The sequence below is a fragment of the Chenopodium album genome, chromosome 2, assembly GCF_948465745.1.
Source record: "Chenopodium album chromosome 2, dcCheAlbu1.1, whole genome shotgun sequence".
Taxonomy (NCBI): domain Eukaryota; kingdom Viridiplantae; phylum Streptophyta; class Magnoliopsida; order Caryophyllales; family Amaranthaceae; genus Chenopodium; species Chenopodium album.
The window spans coordinates 62,040,988-62,064,557 of NC_137835.1; the positions used below are offsets into that span (position 1 = coordinate 62,040,988).

At 36.3% G+C, this 23,570-nt stretch overlaps 1 protein-coding gene across 1 annotated transcript; it reads left to right on the forward strand.

Moving 5' to 3' along the window:
• Window positions 1-1,860: 1,860 nt before the first annotated feature.
• LOC145599218 (DExH-box ATP-dependent RNA helicase DExH3-like) lies at window positions 1,861-23,322 on the forward strand. Its single transcript, XM_081655624.1, has 19 exons — window positions 1,861-2,205; window positions 3,277-3,431; window positions 3,517-3,604; window positions 3,730-3,963; window positions 6,017-6,112; window positions 6,863-7,051; window positions 7,167-7,326; window positions 7,403-7,533; window positions 11,071-11,238; window positions 11,329-11,601; window positions 16,513-16,707; window positions 19,190-19,393; window positions 19,554-19,623; window positions 19,784-19,932; window positions 20,886-21,194; window positions 21,380-21,439; window positions 21,521-21,673; window positions 21,773-21,883; window positions 22,004-23,322. Exons 1-19 carry the CDS (start codon window positions 1,861-1,863, stop codon window positions 22,466-22,468), a joined length of 3,555 nt encoding a protein of 1,184 aa, XP_081511750.1. The 3' UTR covers window positions 22,469-23,322.
• The last annotated feature ends 248 nt before the right edge of the window (window positions 23,323-23,570 follow it).

Here is a 23,570-nt window from a genome sequence, read left to right on the forward strand (position 1 = left end):
AGTGGTTGTTATTTACTACCAACTCATGTTTTCGGAACATCAATACATCCTTCAACTTTCTTGGTGTCACAATCTGATAATCATGATTCAAGCTCAGCTTTCAAATTACCCAGTTCCCTTCCTTATTCACACTTGCATACATCTTGACCGGACAACCACACTTTTTGGATTTCTTCTTCAAAGCAGTGTCATCCTCTTCCATCAAACCTTCCTTTAAAGGATCGATCTGACCCAAATTGCGAAACCAACCCAAATTTACATGTTTCTCAAGGGAAAAAAATCACCATCATAAACCACAATTTTCAATAATAAGTTGCCCAGTCACATTAACTCACAATGCATCAATAACCACTTCATAATACATTCAACAACAAATATATACTATTATCAACATTCTACAAACCCTAACCCAGATTACTCTACAATCTGTTCACGATTAACCAACAATTTGAATATTTATTAAAATCAAGTATGCAGTATGAACACTTACATTATCACTATCGAATCTCAGCTCCCTAGTGCAGCCATGGCCAACTTCCCGATTTTCAACCACTGCTTCAGCTAAATCAACCCCCAATATCTGGACTAATCGATTTCGCATCTTGTACCAAATTTTTTTCAGCTACATTTTTTCCATTCTCACTCCACCTTTCTGAGTATGCCATTTTCATACAGTAACCGCCGTCCTCCCCTCTCAAAATTCTGGGTTTAGTTTTGGACTGTACATTCACGATTTTGGGGTGAAAAAAAATAAACATTTACTGTGCACTTACTTTCTCTTTTTCCCGCTCACAATTTCACTTCCCGTTATGCATATCCTGCTCCTTTATCCACCATGGCAACTTATGGCCCCACTTCCACTTACCAATTTCCACTTATTCACAAGTTTGTCATCCTATATTTTTCCAAACCCATAGGAGCTATGCGCCAGGGGTTAATCGAAAGTTGGAGAGGAGAAAGCATGAGAAATGAGGAGTGAAAATTGGGGAAAAAAATGCTTTAAATGGGGGTCCGTTAGTTTTGGCTTTAAAATAACAGAAAACGGGATTAGAAATGGGGGACCATTAAATTTTGTAAGAAGATCGCATACAAAAAATTGTGATTTTAAGGACATTCAGTTCATTTTTTTTTTATAAAAAAGGGTTGTTTTTTTTTTTTTTTTTTTTTTTTTTTTTTTTTTTTTTTTTTGAGTTTGCCCCACCCTGTTCACCGGAACTTGGCTCCGACTGTATCCAGATCCGACCTTTGTCGCACACCTGACTAATGAGGAGTGAGTCCCTTGATAAAAGTTTTCTGTATTTGGTGAGCCTCGAACTCGACACTTTCATTAATCCACATCAAGCTGTTTAAGAGCAACTCTAATGGCAAGCTATCGTCAAATTAGCTTGTCATGCCACATAAGCTAATTATGTTTGTAGCTAATTTGATCTCCAATGGCTAGCTATTAACTTACTATTTAAATAATCAATTTATTATTTTTTATCATAATTATTAATTGACTTTTAATATTTTCTTTTTGACAAGTTTTTTTTCAAGCAAATTAGCTTGGCGCTTGCCTAAACTAATTACATATTTTTACTCCAATGGTCAAGCTAATAGCTCGGAATTATTTAAAATTGCAAGCAAGTCCCTAGCTACAACCATTACTTGCGAAAAAAATCGAAAAAAAAACACAAAACCAAGAAACGCACACCACTCTCTTCCTCTCCTTTCTTCCAATCATTCGTTCATTTTCCAACAACACCGGCGCACACACAAACGCCGACAACTTACACCAAATGTGCGCGCACAACCTCATCATCTTCTTCAACCTCCCTCAAAATTAACCAACCAACCAGCAACACTCATTTCTCACTAGTCATGCCCTGCTCTTCTCCCTTCTTTCATGGCTACCTCCGCACAACTTCACACCTCGTCATGTCCCTTAAACCCTCTAGAAACCTCCACAACATTTCTCCAAGACCTTTCTCTCTCCTTCAATTTGGGAAACAAAAATCCTTTAAAACCCTAGCTTTCAGGCCTCTTCAATGGCGCCCGATTGCTTCTTGTAGGGTCTCGGCTGTTGGAGGTTCTCGAAGGTCTTTTGAGTTGTTGCAGAGACGCAACCCGAATTTGTATCAGCAAACTAAAGAGTTTGGGAGGTTTGCGTATGATGATTATTCCGAAGACGAGTCCGACCGAGAACATGATTCTGGAAAACAATTAGTGAGTTGTTTTTTTATTGCATAATGTCGTCATTTCAGTTTTGAATATGTTTATTTGTTCATTTGCTAGGTAGTTTCTATCTTGGTTTATATATCATATGGTTTGAAGTGAGTTTGTGTTGTATTATATTGTTTTGATTGTATGTATGATAATTAGAATATGTGTGGCTTGTATGTGGAGGTGTTGAATTGAGGAGGAACTTCACTGTGTTATCGTGTATCCGTGTGTCACACTTAGAATTCCCTTGGAAACTAAAGAGTTAATGATATTTATGATACAAGAATTCACTGAGATTTGGCAAATGAAGGCATAAGAAAATTAGAAAAGAAAATGATTGGAAGGGTGACTTCTTATATGCTACCTTAATAATCCAAGAGAATTTGAAATGAAATAATCCATGATAAAAAGAAGGCAAAAGCAAAGCAGCAGTATGAGAATCCATAGTAGTCTTAAATGTGGATGAATATGATACACTTTGGAAGTAAGGATCGTTACACATGTGCTGCTTGAGCTGGAGAATAATTCGGCCAATTGTTGCTTCAAATGGAGAAAGTACATTTATGGAGAAGCTAAAGTAGAAATTGAAGGAGGTTAGAAAAGGCTTGAAATGACACTTTGGCAGGAGTATTGTTGAAGCTAAGAGCCCCAATAAGGGGGCACATGGGGTAAGCAGAAGAGAGGTTTTAGCTATTGTTTTACGGTTTATTCTTTTTAGTGTTTTGAGGGAACCATGTCCATGGCTCTCTCTCCAGAAAAAAAGCAGTAAATTTGTAGAGTAAAGGTAATTGTTTCATTTGGTATTTTAGGTTAACCTGAAAGTCCCTATCTGTTTACTTGATTTTTACTATTTTCAGATTAAGTTCTTGTCTATTATTCTCCTCTCCTTTTGACTAGTCCCTTATGAACACCTCTCTTGGTAAGTTTGAAAAGGGGTATTACAACATGAAATGTTGTTTTCTCAAAAGCTCCTTATTTGGGTCTCATGTCTGTTTAACATTTTTTGTTTATTGCTACTTTTTGAATGAACCAAAAATCTTGGATGTTACACACTAACACTGGGCTTGCTCTCAGCAATCTTCAACACTTGACAACATTGACGAGTGGAGATGGAAATTGTCCATGCTTCTTCAAAATAAAGATGAACAAGAAGTGGTGTCTAGAGAGAGAAAGGACAGACGTGACTTTGATCAACTTTCTGCAATGGCAACCAGAATGGGTTTGCACAGGTATCACCAATTGGTTATAATAATTTTTCCTCACCAGCTTTTATTGTCCTTGTGACTTACAATGACGAATAACTTCATCTGGCAGCCGTCAATATTCCAAAGTGGTTGTATTTAGTAAAGTTCCCTTGGCAAATTATCGCCATGACCTGGATGATAAGCGGCCACAAAGGGAGGTAATGTGGCATTCTTGTATTTACTGTTTCGTGTTTCTCTCTGCAAGAAAAGTTTGAAAATTTCTTTGCTCTAGATAGTTGTATAGATCGGAAGACCACCTTTTGATAATGTTAGTGTCACACAGGTGGTACTTAGTTACGATCTGCAAAAGGATGTAGATCTTCTTTTGAAGAGGCACCTGTCTGAACATTCCCTTAATGAAGATGCTTTTCAAAATCATTCCATGTCAAGAAATACTTCCAGTCTGGGTAAGCAGGGATACAACCATCTTGAACCCACAGCGCAGATTAGTGCTGCAAAAGAGAAAATGCTTCGGGAGAAAAGTTTGCGACTCCGGATTCAGCAGCGAGAGTGGCAGGTTATCTTTCAATATTTTTACATACTTTTGGTAGCATCCTTGGTATTCGTGTACGTCTTTTTTAGCATTTCATACATTATATAGCTGTCATTTTTCAGTGAGAGTCTAGTTACATTCCATGTGCCATTGATGTGGCAATGTGACAGATCATGGGGTTGGAAGGTGAAGAGAAGGGGGATTTGCTACAAATAAACCCAAGTTCCCTATAATTCAGTCTATTCCTAAAAGTGTCCCAAGAACTGAATGGTAAAAGCATAGAGTATAAAAAAAGGTAAAAGCATAAAGTATGGAATAAGGTAAAAGCATAAAAGAAATTAGTTGTCAGAGTTTATAATAGAAGGATGGATATGTGATAATCAGTTAATAGTTTGTTAAAACTTAAAAGGAATATTTTGCAGCAAGGCAGAGGAGAGCTGCTATAATAATTAGGGAGAGAGAGCACCAGTGAGGGCAAGCTGATTGTAAAGAGAGAAAATTCTACTGGAAGGAATATCACCCCTAGAAGAGGAGTGATAAGTTCGTAATTAGTGTGATTTCACTGATCATCAATTCATCAAGTTATTAAGCTTACCTCAGTTGGATTATTGTCTGTTCCATTTTATTGTCCATTTACTGCATTGCTGAGAGCACTCAATTCGTAGCAGAATAGAGGAGTGATAAAGGAAAAAAAACTTGAATTGAGTGTAATTGCAGCATTAGTTTCCTTTGTCATTAAATGTTGACTACATATTATCCAGTTCGATGTGATCCAATGCTTAGCTGCCTCATAGCCCTCATCCCTTTCTCTTAATGCAATACCCCATATTTTGGTATGAAAATGGGCTATATTCATAAGAAGATGCGAACCTGCCTATGAGTTTTACAAAACAGATTATGCTGAAATATACTCATATTTTACAAACTATAAATTTTTAGAAAGTATTACTGGTTCCACAGTCACAATTGGCAGTTTGGCACCAAGACTTTATTATGATGTAGATCCTACATAGATTTTCAATTTTTTGCTTATCTGCTGAGCTATCTGCTTTACATATAGATTATGCTTTTAGGTTCTGATGAATTCAGTTAAGTGCAAATCTGAATTTTTGAACTGCCCCAAATAGATGGAGCTCGTGCTCTAGCTCCTCCATCAATTAGATGTATGACTTGTAGCATATTCACCTTTTGCACTGTTGAGAATTGAGATCCTATGCTTTGACCATCTTTAGTTATTTATACATGATGGAAAATATAACTGCATGAGATCTTATGTTCATCTCTATATGTTTTTTTCATAAAATCAAATTTTATCGTTTTTAATTGTAAAACATCAAATTTAATGATGGTCAAACTTGTGTGTTGGCAAATGTGCCAAGTCAAAATGGTACAATTAAAAAAAAACCGAGGAAGTATATTATATCTCACTTCATATTGGCCAAATGACATGCAAAATCTTCATATCCAAAGCTACTTTGGGATGTGTCTTGGCGCAGTGTTACATGATATGTGGTACAAGGAAATTTGTGGCATGGGTTCAGGATCATGGAATGCTCTATAGGGATTTGGGAATGCTTGGAACAAAATATAATAAATTCTAAGCAAATAACCCTCAATGAATAGGTCATCGGATTGTTGAAATGGGTTGCATGGTTCATCAAATTGAGTTGTGTTTCGGAACCCACAAATTCCGTTTGCGTAATGGGGGGACGTCATATACCCAAACAACGTCAGGCATATGTAGTTTAGAGCGAAATTCATATCTGTTTCTTTCTTTTAACCTTTTTTTTTTTTTTTGGAATATCTGGTTTTTTCTAATTGTTTTTGATTCCGGTCATGTTCTTAAATTTATTCCCCTTGCCTCGAATGATTAATTGATCTGTTATAAAAGTCTTACTTTGTTAAAGTCAAAATCGTCTGACCCATCTCTGAATCAGACAAAAGATGCTCAGATAGCCTTTGAATCTTCCCTCCCTCATGTGTCAAATTCTTGCATTTTGAGTAATTACATATTTTTCTTTTTGTTTTTTTAGTTAATGGATTATTTGTAGTAATGATGATGATGTTTTCGGTGTAGGAATCATCGGAGGGTTTGAAGATGCTAGAATTTCGAAGAAGTCTACCTGCATACAAAGAGAGGGATGCTTTATTGAAGGCCATCTCAGAAAATCAGGTTTCTATTCATCATTAGTTGATAAGTTTTATTAGGTGTTGCTCTCTTTAATACTATGTTTAGAGTTCAAGTTAGTGACAAGACATTAAAGGCTTTCTTTATTGTTGGCATTCAAAACTCTGTACCAACATATCATTTATCGAATTTTGTCTACAAGGGTTTCAAGGGGGGCAAAGTAGGGGGACCCAGATGTATGCAAAACTGTTTAATAGCTGCTATGTTGAAGATAGACAAAATGCTTCAAATCTCTTCTGCAGATTATTTGTTCTCTCTTTGGAACTTCTGTTATCAGCATCTTTTTCATATTATAATACTTCATGCTCACCTTAGAACTAGTAAACAACTGTTTTGCTTAGTGGTGACAACACCTTATTTTAATAGAGGATAAAGAAAACTTCACTAAAGGAATGTAGCTCACATATTTTTAATCAAAATAACTGTGCATGATAAACAATCAGCGGTTCTGTGTAGAATTTACTGTCAGCACCATCCCCTCTTTACAGAGGAAGTTGGTTTAGTTGAGGAAGTTGATTAACCTGTATACAAACAATGGCTTCATCATCTCTTTATCTTTAGTTTTTTTGATGGAGTCAGTGCTTTGTTTACAAATTGCGAATTTGCATTTGTTTTTGCTGATTCAAATGGATTCCTGTTTGTTCTCAGCTGCTCATACTCCTATATGTATAAACATTATCCTAATTTGGTCCTGATACGCCTTCAAAATTTTGTCTCCAAATAAAAAAATTTCAGGTAGTAGTCGTCTCTGGTGAAACTGGTTGTGGTAAAACAACTCAACTTCCTCAATACATTTTAGAGTCTGAAATTGAAGCTGCTCGTGGAGCTAGTTGTAGCCTCATCTGCACACAACCAAGAAGAATATCAGCTATGGCTGTTTCAGAGAGGGTTGCTGCTGAACGAGGGGAACAACTTGGAGAATCAGTGAGTTTCTATTTTTTTTTATTCTCATTCTTACTCTGACCTTAATATCCGTATAGCTCTTTAAGAATGTGGCCAATTTCTGTAGCAAGTGATTTTATTCTCATTCTGATTACAGGTTGGCTACAAAATTAGATTGGAGGGGATTAAAGGAAGGGATACAGGCCTCCTCTTCTGTACTACTGGTATACTGTTGAGGAGACTGCTTGTTGACAGAAATTTAAGGGGCGTGACTCATGTCATTGTTGATGAAATTCATGAACGTGGCATGAATGAAGGTAATGCTAGCAGTTTTACCTTTTTATTTCATTTGTAGCAGAACAAGGAAAGTCTTACTGTTGCAAACTTTGCCAGATTTTCTCCTGATTGTCTTGAAAGATCTTCTACCACGCCGGCCAGATTTGAGGCTGATTTTGATGAGCGCAACCCTGAATGCTGAGCTATTTTCCTCTTACTTTGGTGGAGCTCCTATGCTACATATTCCTGTAAGTTTATGGATTTAAATTAGCGCTTTATGTATTGATATTCTTTTTTTACTAGGGATTGTTTGAAATATTTTGGTATAATTACCTATTCCAAAATTCTTAAATCAAGCTTCTTGGCACACAATGGACTATTTAATCAAAATGCCTCAAACATCAGTAAGAGGATTGGGTTGGGTTGTTAAGGTGATACAATATTTCCATTAATACGTCCATTAACCCTTTCTATTATCTTTCTTAAGATGTACGCCCAAGAAGCTTGGCTACAAGTATTTTCAATGAATTATTTTTATTCATTTAGTCTAGTAATTTATGTTGCATTTCTCCTTTATTATTCTTCTGTCAGCAACTATTTATAATGTATATTGCTATTTTTTTTTGTGACTTATCTTGATGTACCTAAATGGTGTGAGCAAGAAAAGTATCTCATTAAGTTGGCCTGATCAATATTAACATTATATCCACCCACCTGCCATCTTTTGTTGGTTAGGCTCTATGTTTTTTTACTATAATTTACAGTTCTTTTTTCATCTTCTCCAGCTCTTATTACTCGCAACATTTATTAAAACCGGATGGTTCATATTACTCGCAAGAAATTATTTTCTTTCCTTTTATTGTAAGTTTTTTGCTGTGAAATGACGAAATCACCCTTACTTTTTTTTTTTTTTTTGAAAACAATCTTATTAAACTACAAATCTGATTTCATTAGATTAAACCTCACGGTTAATTAATTTACCCTCTTCCCCATTATTTTTCTCTCTCCTCCAACCCCATTTTCATGGTGGGTTCTTGGGTTCAGTTTGGTGAGTTCGTCGGTGGTAGGTTTCAGATTGTGGGTTCGTTGGTGGTTTCAGATCGTGGGTTCGTCGGTGGTTTCAGATCGTGGGTTCGTCAGTGGTTTCAGATCGTGGGTGGTAGGTTCACATTGTGGGGTTTGGTGGGGTTCGTCGGTGGCTTCAGATCGTGGGTGGTAGGTTCACATCATGGGTGGTAGGTTCACATTGTGGGTTCGGTGGGTTGATGCAGCTTGTGGGTTCGTGGGGTGCGGTGGGTGGTGGTTTCGTGGGTGCAGTGGACCAGTGGTGGGTGGTTTTGTGGGTGCAATGGTGGGTTCGTGGGAGCGGTGGTGGGTAGTTTCGGTGCTGTTGGGTGGTTCTAGTGGTGGTTTCGTAGGTGCGGTGGTGGGTTTGTGGGTGCGGTGGTGGTTTTTGTGGGTGCGGTGGTGGTTTAGTGGGTGTGGTGGTGGGTGTTTTCGATGCTGCTGGGTGGTGCTAGTGGTGGTAGGTTATTTAGTTTATTTTTGGGTTTTTTTTTTTTTTTTTTTTTTTTTTTTTTGGGTTGGATTAATACTCAAGTATATGCCCTTAGTTTTCACTAACTATGCTTAAGATCTTTTGCCCAGGAGTCCGCAAAACTACTCTTTGTTGCGACTTGCGAGTAATAAGAATTGGAGGTAGTATATGGATTGGTTCATGCTCTTCATGATGGTTTACCTCTACCTTAAGTACTCAAATAAAAAGAATGCATCGCTGAAGTCCTTTTTTCTTGCAAAAATTACAAGTGTGAATATGTTTTATCTTCTTTCAAAAAAAAAAAAAAATGATTGTTTTAGCTTAGGGATAAAAGAGGGTAGCTGTTCACTAATTGAAGAAAATTACAGTCTAATGCATGCAGTGGTATTCTCCTACCTAACAAAACTCTTGAAAAAGACAACAAGTGAAATATAAAGACTAGAATAGACCCGGTGTACAATAACTTATTGTAGACCCAACCTTCTAGTATACCATACGAAATGTGATTATATTATTACAAAAGTGATTATATCATCTTGAAACTATTATGTAAATGTATCACTCAAAAGGTGAATTTATCATTATAAAAAGTATCAAATAGTAAATTACATCATTCAAAAAATGATTTTTAAATTTTATCATCCTAAAGATAATTATATAATCTCATTAAATGGTTTAATATGAGATCAAAATATGACTCACAAAAAGATAATTATATCATCTAAAAAAATGATTATATCATCCAGAATGTGATTATATTATTTGAAAGTGTCAAATTTTGGGTCCATACAAGACCAATTGTAATTAGTTAGGGTCTTGTCTTAAATCTATGCTGAAATGTTTGGTTGAACATGCTACATTCTAGATGTGATATGATTCCCTGAAAAGTTAATGACCAAGGGGCCCTTTGGTTTTCAAAAGGGAAGGGATAAGGGAAAAAGAAAGGGGTATAAGGAGAATAGAATGAAAAAGTCCCAAACCTTGATGTTTTTGTGAATATAAAGGAGAAGGAAATGAAAGTTACCACCACCAATTCACCATCCCTTCATTATAGAGCTACCAACAACAGCTACAACATGATAAAATAATTCAACCAGCACCATCCATAGTCTACGGGATCACCCCAACAACTTCATTGGACCAGGCCACCTCATCCCTCTATCTTTGGAGGCAGAGGCCCCTTTGATGATTTCTCTTTCTCTCTCCTTTTTTCGGATCCAATTTCAAGGTTGTACAGGGGATGTTTTTGGCCGGCTAAGTAGGGTTTTTGTCGGTGCCATAAGGGTTTATGTGGGTGGTGGTAGGATTTTTGAGGGTGGAGGTTTGTCATTGGGTTTCCAATTGATTTTTGCTGTTGGTGGTAGGATTTTTGAGGGTGGTGGTGGATTTTTGAGGGTGGTGGTAGGATTTTTGAGGGTGGTGGTAGGATTTTTGAGGGTGGAGGTTTGTCATTGGGTTTCCAATTGATTTTTTGATGGGTGGGTAGGGTTTTTGTAGGTATGGGCTAGTGTTTGGGTGGGTAGTTTTCGAGTGGTGGGTAGTTTTTCAAGGTGGTTGGTTGGGTGATGTTTGTTGAGATTTGATTGGTTGTGGGTGGTACCTGTGTGGGTTTTGTGGTGGTTTGGTGGGTTCATCAGTGGCTGTGTAGGTTATGTGGTATTTAAGTAAGTAGTGGTGGCAGGTGGTTGCGGTGGAGGGGTCAGAGACAGTGGATGTTGGTTGGGGGTTGATGGGAGGGGTTAGTGGTCAAGGAGTTGGTCAACTGTGGGTCAAGGTGAGCATGGGTAGAGGAGCGAAAGGGTTAGTGAATCCTTAAGATTGATTGGGGAATGGGTGTGCAGGACTTTGGGAGAAGGGGAAAGGGAATGGCAAAATATACCAAACAAACAGCTAAGGGAATGAACCTTGTTGATTGATCAATTATCTTACCCTTTCCGGAAGACCCCTAAACAAACGCCCCTTAATTCCAGTGACAAAGTTGCTATGGAGTGATAAGTGTATTGGTCTTTAATCTAGTGTAATGATGGCTTGAAACAATATGCATATTACGGATGGATTTAGAACTTAGAAGTGATTGAAAGAACTTTAAAATTAAGTTGTGATTGCTTATGTCTAGCAAAAGTTAGATATTCGTATCAGCCTTATGAGTTTTGCTGATAAAGGAGAAAGCATCACCATGTCAATATGAAAGGATGAGATGGTGGAGAAGATTTAAGCTCATGAACTCTCATTAATAAATAATTTTCAGGGTTTCACATATCCTGTACGAGCACACTACCTGGAGAATATCTTGGAAACTACAGGATATAGGTTGACCCCCTATAATCAGATTGATGATTATGGTCAAGAAAAGGTATGGAAAATGCAGAAACAAACCATGAGGAAGAGAAAGACACAAATTGCATCAGCAGTAGAGGTATGAAAGATTCTTGTGCCATTTCTAGATAGTGTTCTTATACCAATTAATTTTGTGCTGAAGTTATATCTTATACTGAACATGGGGCAGGATACACTAGAAGCTGCTGATTATAATGGGTATAGTCATCGGACTCAAGATTCATTGTCCTGCTGGAACCCAGATTCGATTGGTTTTAATCTTATTGAGCATGTACTATCCCATATATGTAAGAATGAAAGACCTGGTGCGGTCTTAGTTTTTATGACTGGTTGGGAGGACATTAATTCTTTGAAGGACCAGCTCCAAGCTCATCCTTTGCTTGGAGATCCGAGCAGGGTTTTGTTGCTTGCTTGCCATGGTTCCATGGCTAGTACTGAACAGGTAATGTTGACATCTCCCTCTATGAGAAATTTTATTTAACACGTATGTTTTTTTTTTTTTTTCCTGAGAATTTGTATGTACTTAATTGATTTTATGATGAATGCTTTCAGAAGTTTGAGTACGTCCAATAAATGGCTCTCATTCTAGTTTAGGCAAACCTTGGTTACATAGTCTAAACTATATCACAAGGGAAATAGTTCCTATTAAAAAAAGTGGAAACAATTCTATCTTCCTTAGATGAATGTGTCGTGGTCTCCCTTTTTATCTGATTTTTATTTTTATCACTTAAGTACTTTTGTTAATTAGCATTTTTAAATGACCAATTCACAATAATTTAGACATGCTTGACAGCTTTGTAGTATTAAATATATTTATTAGTAATATATTTATTTTTATCTATTGAAATAAACAATGCGACATTTAACCATTATTATTGTTGTTTCCTTATTTACACAAGCATTATACTACCTCCGTTTCTTATTTTGTGCAACAAAATTAGTCTCACGTTTCCTAGACAAATTTTCTTAATGGTTGTTAAAGAGAACAATGGGTATGTGATTAGGAGAGAGAAAATGAGATAATTACTAAATGAAGGACAACCACCGGTCCACCACCATCACCCACTTTCTCACCGACACCATCCACCAGCCGCCACCACTCACCACCGCTACCACCTACACACACCCTCCCTCTTTCCAAAACCACCCATACGACCCTCCCTTTCTCCCTGAAACCACCGAACCACCTACCCCCTCTCACCGAACCCACCGCACCTACTCTCTCTCCTCGAAACCACCACGACTTACCCACCTCTCACCAAACCCAGGGCACCACATCCACCCAGCTTTCTCCACGAAACCACCACAATCCACTCACCTCTCTCACTGAACCTAGGCCACCACAATCCACTCACCTCTCTCACTGAACCTAGGCCACCACAATCCACTCACCTCTCTCACTGAACCTAGGCCACCACACCCACCCTTTCTCCACAAAACCACCACGACCCACCCACCTCTCACTGAACCACCACCTCCAAAACCACCACGACCCACCCTTAAAATATGAAAAATCGATAATAAGGGCAATTTGTTACCTTCACACCATCAATTATGGCTTTATTTGGTCAAATTTGACCATGTAAACTCTAGATGTATAATTTTCATGGTCACATTTGACCGTAAGAACCTCAACTTTATGCTTTGATTGTGGTGATAAATCAAAAAAAGAAGAAAAAGAGGAGGAAGCCGGCGGTTGAACGTTGGTGGTGGTGGTTGTGGCGGCGCCGCGGCGGTAGTCAGAGATGAACATTAGTGGTGGCGGTAGCGGCGGCGATCAGAGCTGGACGGTGGTGGCGGCAGTACAGTGGTGGTGGTGGCTAAAGAAGATGAGAAAGAGATGAAATTTTCAAGGGTTAAAGATGTTGGGTGAATCTATTTATTTTGGGGTATGTTAGATGAAATCATTAATTAAATTATTGTAGTTTAAAACTTAATATTGCTATTTTGACGGGTTAATTGAGTTTGAGATTTATTTATTTATTTATTTTTTTTTTTTTTTGTTGACTGGGTGAGAATTTTGAAGTAGGGGTAATGATGATTAATGAAGTAATTTTACTCTAAAAATTTTACTATAAAAGGAAAGAAATTTTTGGTTGCACATAACTTTTATTTATTTATTTATTTTTTTTGCACGGTACACCCCAAAATGGCAAAAGTTGCACAAAATAAGAAACAGAGGTAGTGTTGTAGTAATATTTATTTTGACACTATTGTGTCGCTACAAACATTGTGGATTATGTAAATGAGTTGAGATGACCATCAATCAACTTGAGTTTGATGATTTGATCTCGATTAAAGCTTTTTTTACCCCCTTGATGTGTAGTAACAGAAGAGAGTTTGTACTATGTAGATTAAAGTTAAATATGAGTATATTACAATTTCATTACCTTTGGAATATACGGGTGTATAATAAATCCAATTTGGTAATCATGTTTAATATATTTCATAGCTTCAAAATTTTATTTAGTGGAACAAATAAATAGAAAATACCTCTGGTCAACGATCTAATAATGTACGAAATACTTTGTACTACCTCTGTTCCCCAAAGTTCCACTCACTTACTATTCATTTGGTCAAAATAAAATAACTTTGACCACATATTAGGATTTATACAAGAGAAATAAATTAGCATGAGGGATCTTATTAGATTCCTCTTATTACAAAATTTTCAAATATCAACTTTTTATAAATTTCACTTATATATAACCGAAGACATTTATTGTCAAAGATATTCATGGGAGATCGCACAAATACAAAGTGAGTCGAGGTTTTAGGAACGGATAAAGTATATTATTAGTAACTCTGTTACTCGGACACGGCAATTTTGCTATCATACCCGGGTCGTACACGGATCCGGGTATGAAATCCGTTCCGGACACACCACTTGGCTCTCGGGTATGGCAATGGTGTCTTGAAGATTCAAAAATGGCAGAGAAGAGGTTGAAGGTGGAGTCTTAGAGCTTCAAATATGGCGGACATTTTAACATTGTTCAACAATAAAGAGAGAGGAGAAAGGAATAAAACTGAATGGTGGGGAAAATTTTTGGACCCACACTATATTTTCTCTTTTTAAAAAAATTTTAACGTAGCTTTTTGAAGTAGTAGTACTATAGATAAGAATATTTTATAATCTTGAGTAAAAAGTGGAGTCTTCGTCAGAGCAAGTTGCATAAATTTGGCATTATTAGGTAAGTACTACACAGCAAAAAAAAAAGGTAAGGAGTACTACATCATACGAGTACAGAGTAGTATATATATATATATATATATTTTTCCCCTTTAATCGCCATATCCGTAACCGAGTCCAAAGTTAAGACGGTGTCCCGGTGTCCTAAATTTTTGAAAATGACGTATCCAACACTTGAGGATCCGTACCAATATTGGATACCCGTACCAGTGTCAATGTAACATAGATTAGTAATAATCATGAATTTTGTAAATATTACTGTGTGTATGGATATATTCATATTGTTTTCATAGTGATATTATATAATATTTTTTTATTGATATTATAGTATCCGTGTTGATTTCTAGCTAAACCAATGGATAAATCTTCTTAAAAAAAAAAACCATACATAAACCTTACATAGAGTTTTATGCTGATATCATATACTCCATATAAAGGTTGTGTTGATGTGGGATCTTGTTAGATTATTGTGTATTTTACCACATGATTAATAACACTAAATTGATCCAGCCGGGGGAGTATTATAGTATAAATAATGATCAAAGTCGAATTTTTAACGCAAATGTCACATCTGAAATTGGGGTCAGAGTTGTCATCATTGCGATCCTAGTATATGAAGAATCCTTGTTTCTACACAGATTTCTTACCTATAGAACAACCAATTATAAACATAAAAAAGAGAGGTTTGTAAATTTGAACTGCTCGCCAGCGTGATGGAATGCTCTCCCTCTACATCTGACTATAAATCTCACGGAGAGAGTTGGAAGTTCCCCATATAGGAATAATAACCTAGAACTTTCAATATAATAGGGAATTTCATCTTTTTCCTCCAATGATGTATAGGACAATGATGAATATGCCCCCATTGTTATTAGCATTAGGAGCCAACACAAGATGCCCTTTAGAAATTATGAAGATAAGGTTTTGATTACTTGCAGCGTTTGTTGAAGCCATGATGTAGATCCTAACCCCTTGTCTACTCAAGTTTTTAGAAAACCACAATCTTGTAACAAAGACCCAATCTTGACAAGTTTCTTGAAGATTGAACGAATCAAACCAATATTTTTGCTCACAAATCCACTCCTACACTTATGATTTGAATCCTTAATCTAATTAACGCACTCTTGAAGCTATTTATTTGAGATTAAACTCTTAGCTATTCCTAGACACTAAGTGTTTAATGATCTTAACCTTAAAAGCACTCTTGTAATTAAAGAATGAGTAATATGAACAAGAAATAAAGCTTAAAACTCAAACATTTGTTAATCTGAAATTTCTGTGACTTCATAACCTATGAAATACAAGATCATGCACCTATGATTGCGGCCCTAATTAGATGTTAGCTGGTTGATATAACTGATTGGTTTGACTAGCCGGTTATATTAAATGATTTCACTAGCTGGTTGTGAATAGCTAATTGTGTAAAAGTGTTTGGTAAATAATTGTTTATTATTAGCTGTTTCAATGTATTTAATACTCATAAAGCTAATGGTTCAATAATTTAATTTCAAAGAGCTCTTATAATGAGCTTTTTATAAAAGAGCTTTTTGACCCTAAACAGCTCTTTTAACAAGCTATTTACCAAACACCAACATTAGCTTTTTAAAATGGTCAAACCTCTAATTAGTGTTCAGTAAGCTAAAAGCTTTTAAAAAAGCTCCTTGCCAAAAAAGCCTACTTCTAATAGGACTAGGACAAGCCTCTAGGTGTTACCCCTAGCTCTTAGCTCCAAGCAACCAAAGTAGAATAGGAATACTAATCCTACTTAGATTAGGAAACTAGCTGTGCCAGTTTTGTGCGGTTTTTGGTCTTAGCCCTTTGTAAATGAACTCCGATTCTTGTCGAACCACATGCATTGGTTAGCTGACGTCTTGGCATTTCCAAAAACATATTATAAGCCATATATTTTCCTTGATCTTCAAGGTCGTTTCTGCCCTTGTATCAAGCCCTTTGAAAACTAAAACAATATCTTAAAAATGAATCATGGCCGACTAACAAACTCCTAAGGCCTTAATGACATAATCCAAATTAATTCATTATGGAATGATTTAATTCATTTAATTGGTTTTGGATCTAACTTTTATCATTCGTCTTATATTTGTTTTGAGCTTTATTTGTACATCGTGGCCACACTAATGTGTTATTCAACTATTTTGGATGCAGAGGTTGATATTTGATAGGCCACCAGAAGGAGTGAGGAAAATAGTACTTGCAACAAACATGGCAGAGACTAGTATCACCATAAATGATGTGGTCTTTGTTGTCGATTGTGGTAAGGCAAAAGAGACATCATATGATGCACTGAATAACACCCCCTGCTTGCTACCAACCTGGATCTCAAAAGCTGCTGCTCGGCAGGTAAAAACTAAAGTCTGATGTTAATATGGTCAACCATACTAATTGTTTAATTCTTTGATTCTTTCTACTCTTTCTAAAGCTTTTTTTATTACTGTTATCGTTATCACTGCCTACTTCTTGATCTCGGAATGAGACTGCATTAATTTGCTTTATGTGATGAGAAAACAGTTGGTAAATATTTTTGTTTATTGGAAGCTGCTACATATTCTTCGGGCAATCACTGATATGTGAGCTGTTTTTACATCATTAAAGTGAATTTACAGTGGACTGTAGAGAGCATAGGAATGGGACATATGTTTTATGTAGTGAATGTTGGAAATAAAAGAATTGTTGAACAGTATGGTGACAGGGGAGGTGGCTATATCTTTGTTTTCAGTTTCCCACAAATACTTTAGCAAGGATGCACGGGTATGACTCCTCTATGCCGTTTCTGTACCGGTGACGGAACCTGGTACAGGTACGCCTAGGATACGTCCCCATGGCGTACCCTTAAAAAGTGGTACGGGGAGCCTTTTTTGGGTACGGCTTTCAGGCTACTTGGGGATGTTTCAGGGACGGCTTTGGTACTTTTTGGACGTTCCCTAATAAAAATTGAAGCCCAACCCTCTTTAATTACTTACCTTTGCGATTTGGATACCCTAAATCTTAAAATACACACACGATAGAGGTGGAGGCTGCGAGGCTGCGATGGTGGTGGCAATGAATAGTAGAAAAGGTGGGGGTGGCGGTGGAAGAGAAATATAATGGGATCTGTGGACAAGGTTGTGATGGGGATCATGGGGGTGGTGGTGGTAATGGAAAGATGGGTGGTCATCTTTGGAAATTATAGAATGGGAGAGATGATGATGAGGGTTCTGTTATGGGTTGATGGGTGAAGGCAAGAGAGAGAAGAGAGGAGTGAGAAGACTTTCATGGGTATAATTGACAATTTAACACTAAATAGTAAATACCTACAATAGAAATGTCAACTAAAAAAACTTCCTAAGAAGGAAAATGTGTTGACTAATAAAAAGCAAGGAATTATAAAGATCGGAGGAAGTGTTGGGTTCTATAAAGGGTGAAATTTTCTAGGAACTAGGACCAGAACAGAGAATTAATGCACACAAGCACAATAGAGAAATAGCCAAACTGATGATATGATATATTGCTAATCAGGATAATCAACAATACAACTTCTCCTTCTTTCGAGAGGAAGGAATCTCTCCCAATACAACTCTCAATTTCTTTCTGGATACTCAACCCATCTACAAGACCTCTATTTATAATCAGTTGCTAACCAATTCTTACAGCTCATAAGGAATTACAAACTAATCCCACAATTACTATATTACCCCAACCCACTAACAAACTTTTAACAGAATTCCAGCTCAGCATCAAGTTGCTGGAGAATTCTTTTTAGCCTTCCTGTCCTGCGAGCATAAGTAATTATGGGCTTGGGCTGACTCCTTGCGAAATTTTGTATCCTTGTTTAGGGAATAATAGCTCCATGGGCTTTTGTATGGTTAATATAGTGTTTTTTCGAACTTTACATTTTATTTCTAGATTGAATATCACTTGTATTCCCTTGGTATATGATAATGAAAAAAATAGAACATAAGAAGTGCTTGATTACTGTGTTGATAGTATGTTATGGCTGATGATGTTGATAATTAGCACCTGTGATGTGTGTAACGATGATTGGTCGTCTTTCTTGTAAAATAAATTTCTTTAATGGGTGTAAGGTTGGATATCTTCAGTGGATTAAAGCTCGAGAGTTTGTTGAAGAATTTTCATCTGTTTTGGATTTTTTGAAGGATTTGTTTTTGAAGGAGAGGAGTATGAGTCAAAAGATGAATGTGTATGGGTCTAGCTATGACAGGGGAAACAAAATCCAAATTTAATTGTTTGCAGATTTTTTGTAGTAGCAACTGAAATTTTAATATTACTGCATACATAGTCAAAATTGTTTTCATGGCTTCCAAGTTTATAGTACACATGCTGATCTTATAAGCTAGGTAGGCATTAGAACACTTGTAGTACGTTAATGTGTGTAAAAATGGAACTTGTTTAAAGAGTTTCAAGTAAGGGGCATGCAATAGGTTTATCTTATTTGTCATCAAAATACATGATTACCCAAAATACTCAAATCTGAAACGAAGAGTCAATGTGACTTAATCTGAAACCAGACTGATGCATGCATCTGTCACTTATTACTAAATTCAAAATTTTATGGCTTGCTGATTAATCTCCTCTTCCCCCCTCACCCTCCCAAAAAAAAAAAAAAAAAAAAAAAAAAAAAAACCCAGATGGTGTTTCAGCTTTATCGTCAGAGCTCTATCTATGTTTTGTTTAGTTTTACAGTTTTCTTATTAAATTTTCTGTTACATGCTTATTGTGTGCTATATTATACTTTTTGTTCTGATTACAATTTATTAAAGTAATGTCTAGCTCTCACATTTTTTAATTTCTATTCAAAAATACTAATTCTTTTCACTAACTGTAGAGAAGAGGTAGAGCTGGTCGTGTTCAGTCCGGGGAGTGTTACCATCTTTACCCCAAATGTGTCTATGATGCTTTCAGTGATTATCAGTTGCCAGAACTTTTGAGGACACCCTTACAGTCCCTCTGTCTTCAGATAAAAAGTTTAGATCTTGGTGGTATTTCTGAGTTTCTGTCGAAGGCTTTGCAACCACCTGAGCCATTATCGGTATTATTCTTGGTTTCCCACATTTTCTGATCATCTTGGTTATTTGTATCTTGTTTCGAACAGTGCATGCATATTAAAACTCTTCTGTTGGCAATGTCATTAATATCATTTGGTGCAATTGAAGTAAATTACTTGATAGTTGTTTCGGTTTTTATTATAGGTTCAAAATGCTGTTGATTTTTTGAAAATCATTGGAGCACTGGACGAAAATGAAAATCTTACTGTGCTTGGTAAGTAGTCAAGAAAATCTCTGTTGCATACTATTGGTTCATACTCCTCTTTGCTCTTTTCATCATCAGAAACAACCAGATTTCTAGCCTAAGATTTTATTATGAATTGTGATTAGAGATCTTGCACCACAAAATTGTATAAACTCTTGTTACCATGCAGGTCAAAACTTGTCTGTGCTTCCTGTGGAGCCGAAGCTTGGGAAGATGCTAATATTGGGGGCTATGTTCAAATGCTTAGACCCAGTAATGACTGTTGTTGCTGGTTTAAGTGTTAGAGACCCCTTCATGACTCCATTTGACAAGAAGGATGTAAGTTATCAGTAAACGGGGCGGTTTTCTTTAAGTTTCTTATTCTGTTTGTATTTCAAAATTTCACCATACTTGAGTAAATCATGTTATGCAGCAACTTGTGCTGAAATCAATGAGCTTTTTAATTTATACAATATAGAGGCAACTTAGATGCTTGTGTTGTAGTCATGCCATTATATATATCACATGGGAACTGTTACTTATGGCAATCCTGTACCATCATTGTGTTTAGTATTTCTTAGCCATTAAAATATTGCAAGAGGATATGTGTGGTGAGTCCAAAGTCCAATGATGGTATATTTGTAAAATAGCATTTGCCAAAAATGATAGTATATTTGTAAAATGAAATCAACTTTAATCTATAAAAATGAACCATCATGATGGTGCAAATCGGTTAAAAATGGCATAAACACTTGTTAAATTGACACAGAGCTATTAAAAGTGACACTAGTATAACTTGCATCATTAATTTTTTTTTTTTAAAAATGACATCAGTAAAACGCGCACTGACCCCTTGGAAAATGACACCTATTTTAAATATATATGGAAAATGATACCTGTTAAACTGAGCCTGAAAAGTGACGCTCAAATCTCAAGGACTGACTTCGGAAACTTTAAAAGGCAATTTTAAAATATCTACAAAATATTAGAAAATTGACATTCAAAGCTAAAAAATAGACATTAAGGGGTGGTTTGAAATAGGATGTTCACCAGGCGCCTCCTAGAGTTATGGAGGTGTTTAACTGTTGGTCTTGGTAGTATTTGTGAAGCTTATCGTTTACTAATTTTTTCATTTTTGTACCTTTTATTTTTTAACTTGATCTTTATACCCTGAACATTATTTAACAGTAGAAATAGAAGGGCAATGTGACATTGAGTTGCTTTTGCCCAAACAGCTTATTGCTTACCCATGCATAGGATTGAACGTCATGGTTATTGCTTGTTTTATGCAGCTTGCTGAGTCAGCTAAGGCTCAGTTCTCCGGTCGTGAGTTCAGTGACCATATTGCCCTTATTCGAGCTTATGAAGGATGGAAAGATGCTGAAAAACAACAATCTGGTTATGAATACTGTTGGAGAAATTTTTTGTCTGCCCAGACATTGAAAGCTATTGATTCCCTGAGGAAGCAGTTCTTTTCATTACTTAAAGATACAGGTCTTGTTGGCCTTGATAATGAAAGTCAAAATAAGTGGAGCCATGACGAGCATCTTGTTCGAGCAATCATCTGTGCTGGTCTTTTCCCTGGTGTTTGTTCCGTTGTTGTAAGTAGCTTGTTCAGAACTAACAGTATATTTTTTTGGCAACTAGTTTTTCCTTTTCACAAAAACTTTTTGTGCTCTGGGACTTGTGGAACTTACGTTGAATAGCTTTTTAAAAATAAGGAAAGATGTTTTGTGGTGTATAGTTTTACCAACAGTAGGAGCTGAACTTTGTTATACCCGTGCAGAATAAAGAGAGATCAATAATGCTGAAAACAATGGAAGATGGACAGGTTCTTTTGTATTCGGTAAGTATTTTCAAGTGCAAATGCTTGAACTGAAGTTGGACATGCAGGTCCTGTTAACTTTTTATTTATTTTCTCCCACAGAATTCAGTGAATGCGCAAGAGCCAAAAATACCATATCCATGGCTAGTCTTCAATGAGAAGATAAAGGTCAATTCTGTTTTCCTGAGGGATTCAACAGCAGTTTCAGATTCTGTGTTGTTACTGTTTGGAGGAGACATTTCTAGGGGTGCACAGGTAATTTTTTGTTTTATTTTTAATATTTGGGTTTCTTTCTTTTACCTTGTTTCCAAGGCTGCAGAGATTTATTGTTCTATCTATTGGGCTTATCTTTAGGATGGACACCTAAAAATGCTGGGAGGATACTTAGAGTTCTTTATGAAACCTGGCTTAGCAGACATCTACCTGTGCTTGAAAAGAGAACTTGAGGAGCTAATTCATTATAAGGTGAACAATGCTTACTTGATTTTACTAACTTATATCATGGTATCATTCTGGCTTGATTTTTCACACTAGAGTGCTCTTTTTCTGTCATAGTTTTGCTAATCATTTTGTTGTGTTATTCAGCTCTTGGAGCCCAAGTTGGATATACGTAGATATGTGGATCTTTTATCTGCAATAAGATTATTGATATCAGAAGACCAATGTGAGGGTAGATTTGTTTTTGGTCGTCAATTGCCAGTACCGTCAAGAAAGGGAGCTAAAGCGACAAGTGTTCATGGTGATAAAAAAAGTGGTGATGATAATTCCAAAAATCAATTGCAAACTTTGCTTGCAAGGGCAGGACATGAAGCACCTGCTTATAAGACGAGACAACTGAAAAACAACCAATTTCGCGCTACTGTAGATTTCAATGGCCTGGAGTTTGTTGGCCAACCTCGTAACAATAAGAAGCAAGCAGAAAAAGATGCTGCTGCGGAGGCTGTAAAATGGTTGATGGGTGATACCCCTTCATTCGGGGGAGATATTGACCATTTGTCAATGTTCATGAAAAAAAGCAAAAGCAATAAAAAATATGGCAAAGGAACATAGATGTGTAGCTTGAATATGTCCGGTGTCCTTGCTACTTCTACCACAGAAGGATAGAAATACTGCATCGAGCTAAGTTATTGGAAGCCAATTTTTTGTTACTGGTATGGCCTTCTCACCGTTGTTTTTCTTCTGGGTTAAAGATGGCAAATTTTGAAACATGTTCGATGGTCAAGTTTTGCAATGAGGATGACCAATTACAGGACACCTTGTTTATAGGACATAATGTTTGGTGTCTTTTGGCTGGAATTTTACGATCTTAAATTCATCCCTTCCTGCCAAAGCCTTGCAATTTGACCTATAAAGATGGACTCAGGTAGGGTACTGATGTATATGTAAATAAGATTAAATGATCAACGTTCAAAGTATCATAATACATTCATTGTTAGGAAATTAGACTGTCATGTAAACATGAATATGTTCGTCTACATTTGCATTTTTGTCCTTCGTTCAGCAGCCACTGTAAATGAATGAGATTTTAAGGCATGGATGTCCAGAATTGGATAAAGGTTGCTCTCAGTGATAGCCTTGGACGTGATTATACGAAGGCTTATTCAATTGGATGGAATGGGTTGATATGGGGCTAGGCGAAGAGAGTTATCTTAGATCAGAGCTCTACAACATTCACTTCTACTTTTGGAAGCTATAGGAATTAGATATGTTTACATGGGAGCACAATTCTCTTTCTGATGAGATACATAATATAGAACATTATTATGATTAATCTGTAAGAAAAAAACTGACCTTGTTGGTCACATACTGTTTTATATTTTTTTGAAGTACTTATTTAGTTATTTGTAATTTTGTTTAGGTTAATATTGTATCTGGTGTTGTGTGGTAGTTTCAAATTTTGCCAATTGACGACTTTACGATTTTCATGCCCCTCCTGAAAGAAAGGAAATAAATAAAATAAAAATAAAAGTGGCCCTTAAACTTCCTCATTTTTTTATTTGTGTTGAAAAACATTTAATATTAATTTTTTTTCATAATAAATTTGTGATATGGTATAAATACGAGGCAAAATATTATTAAAAATATAAATAAAAATGAGGCCAAAATCATTAAAATAAAAATTGAGGAATTTTTTTTTGTTATTTACTAGTTT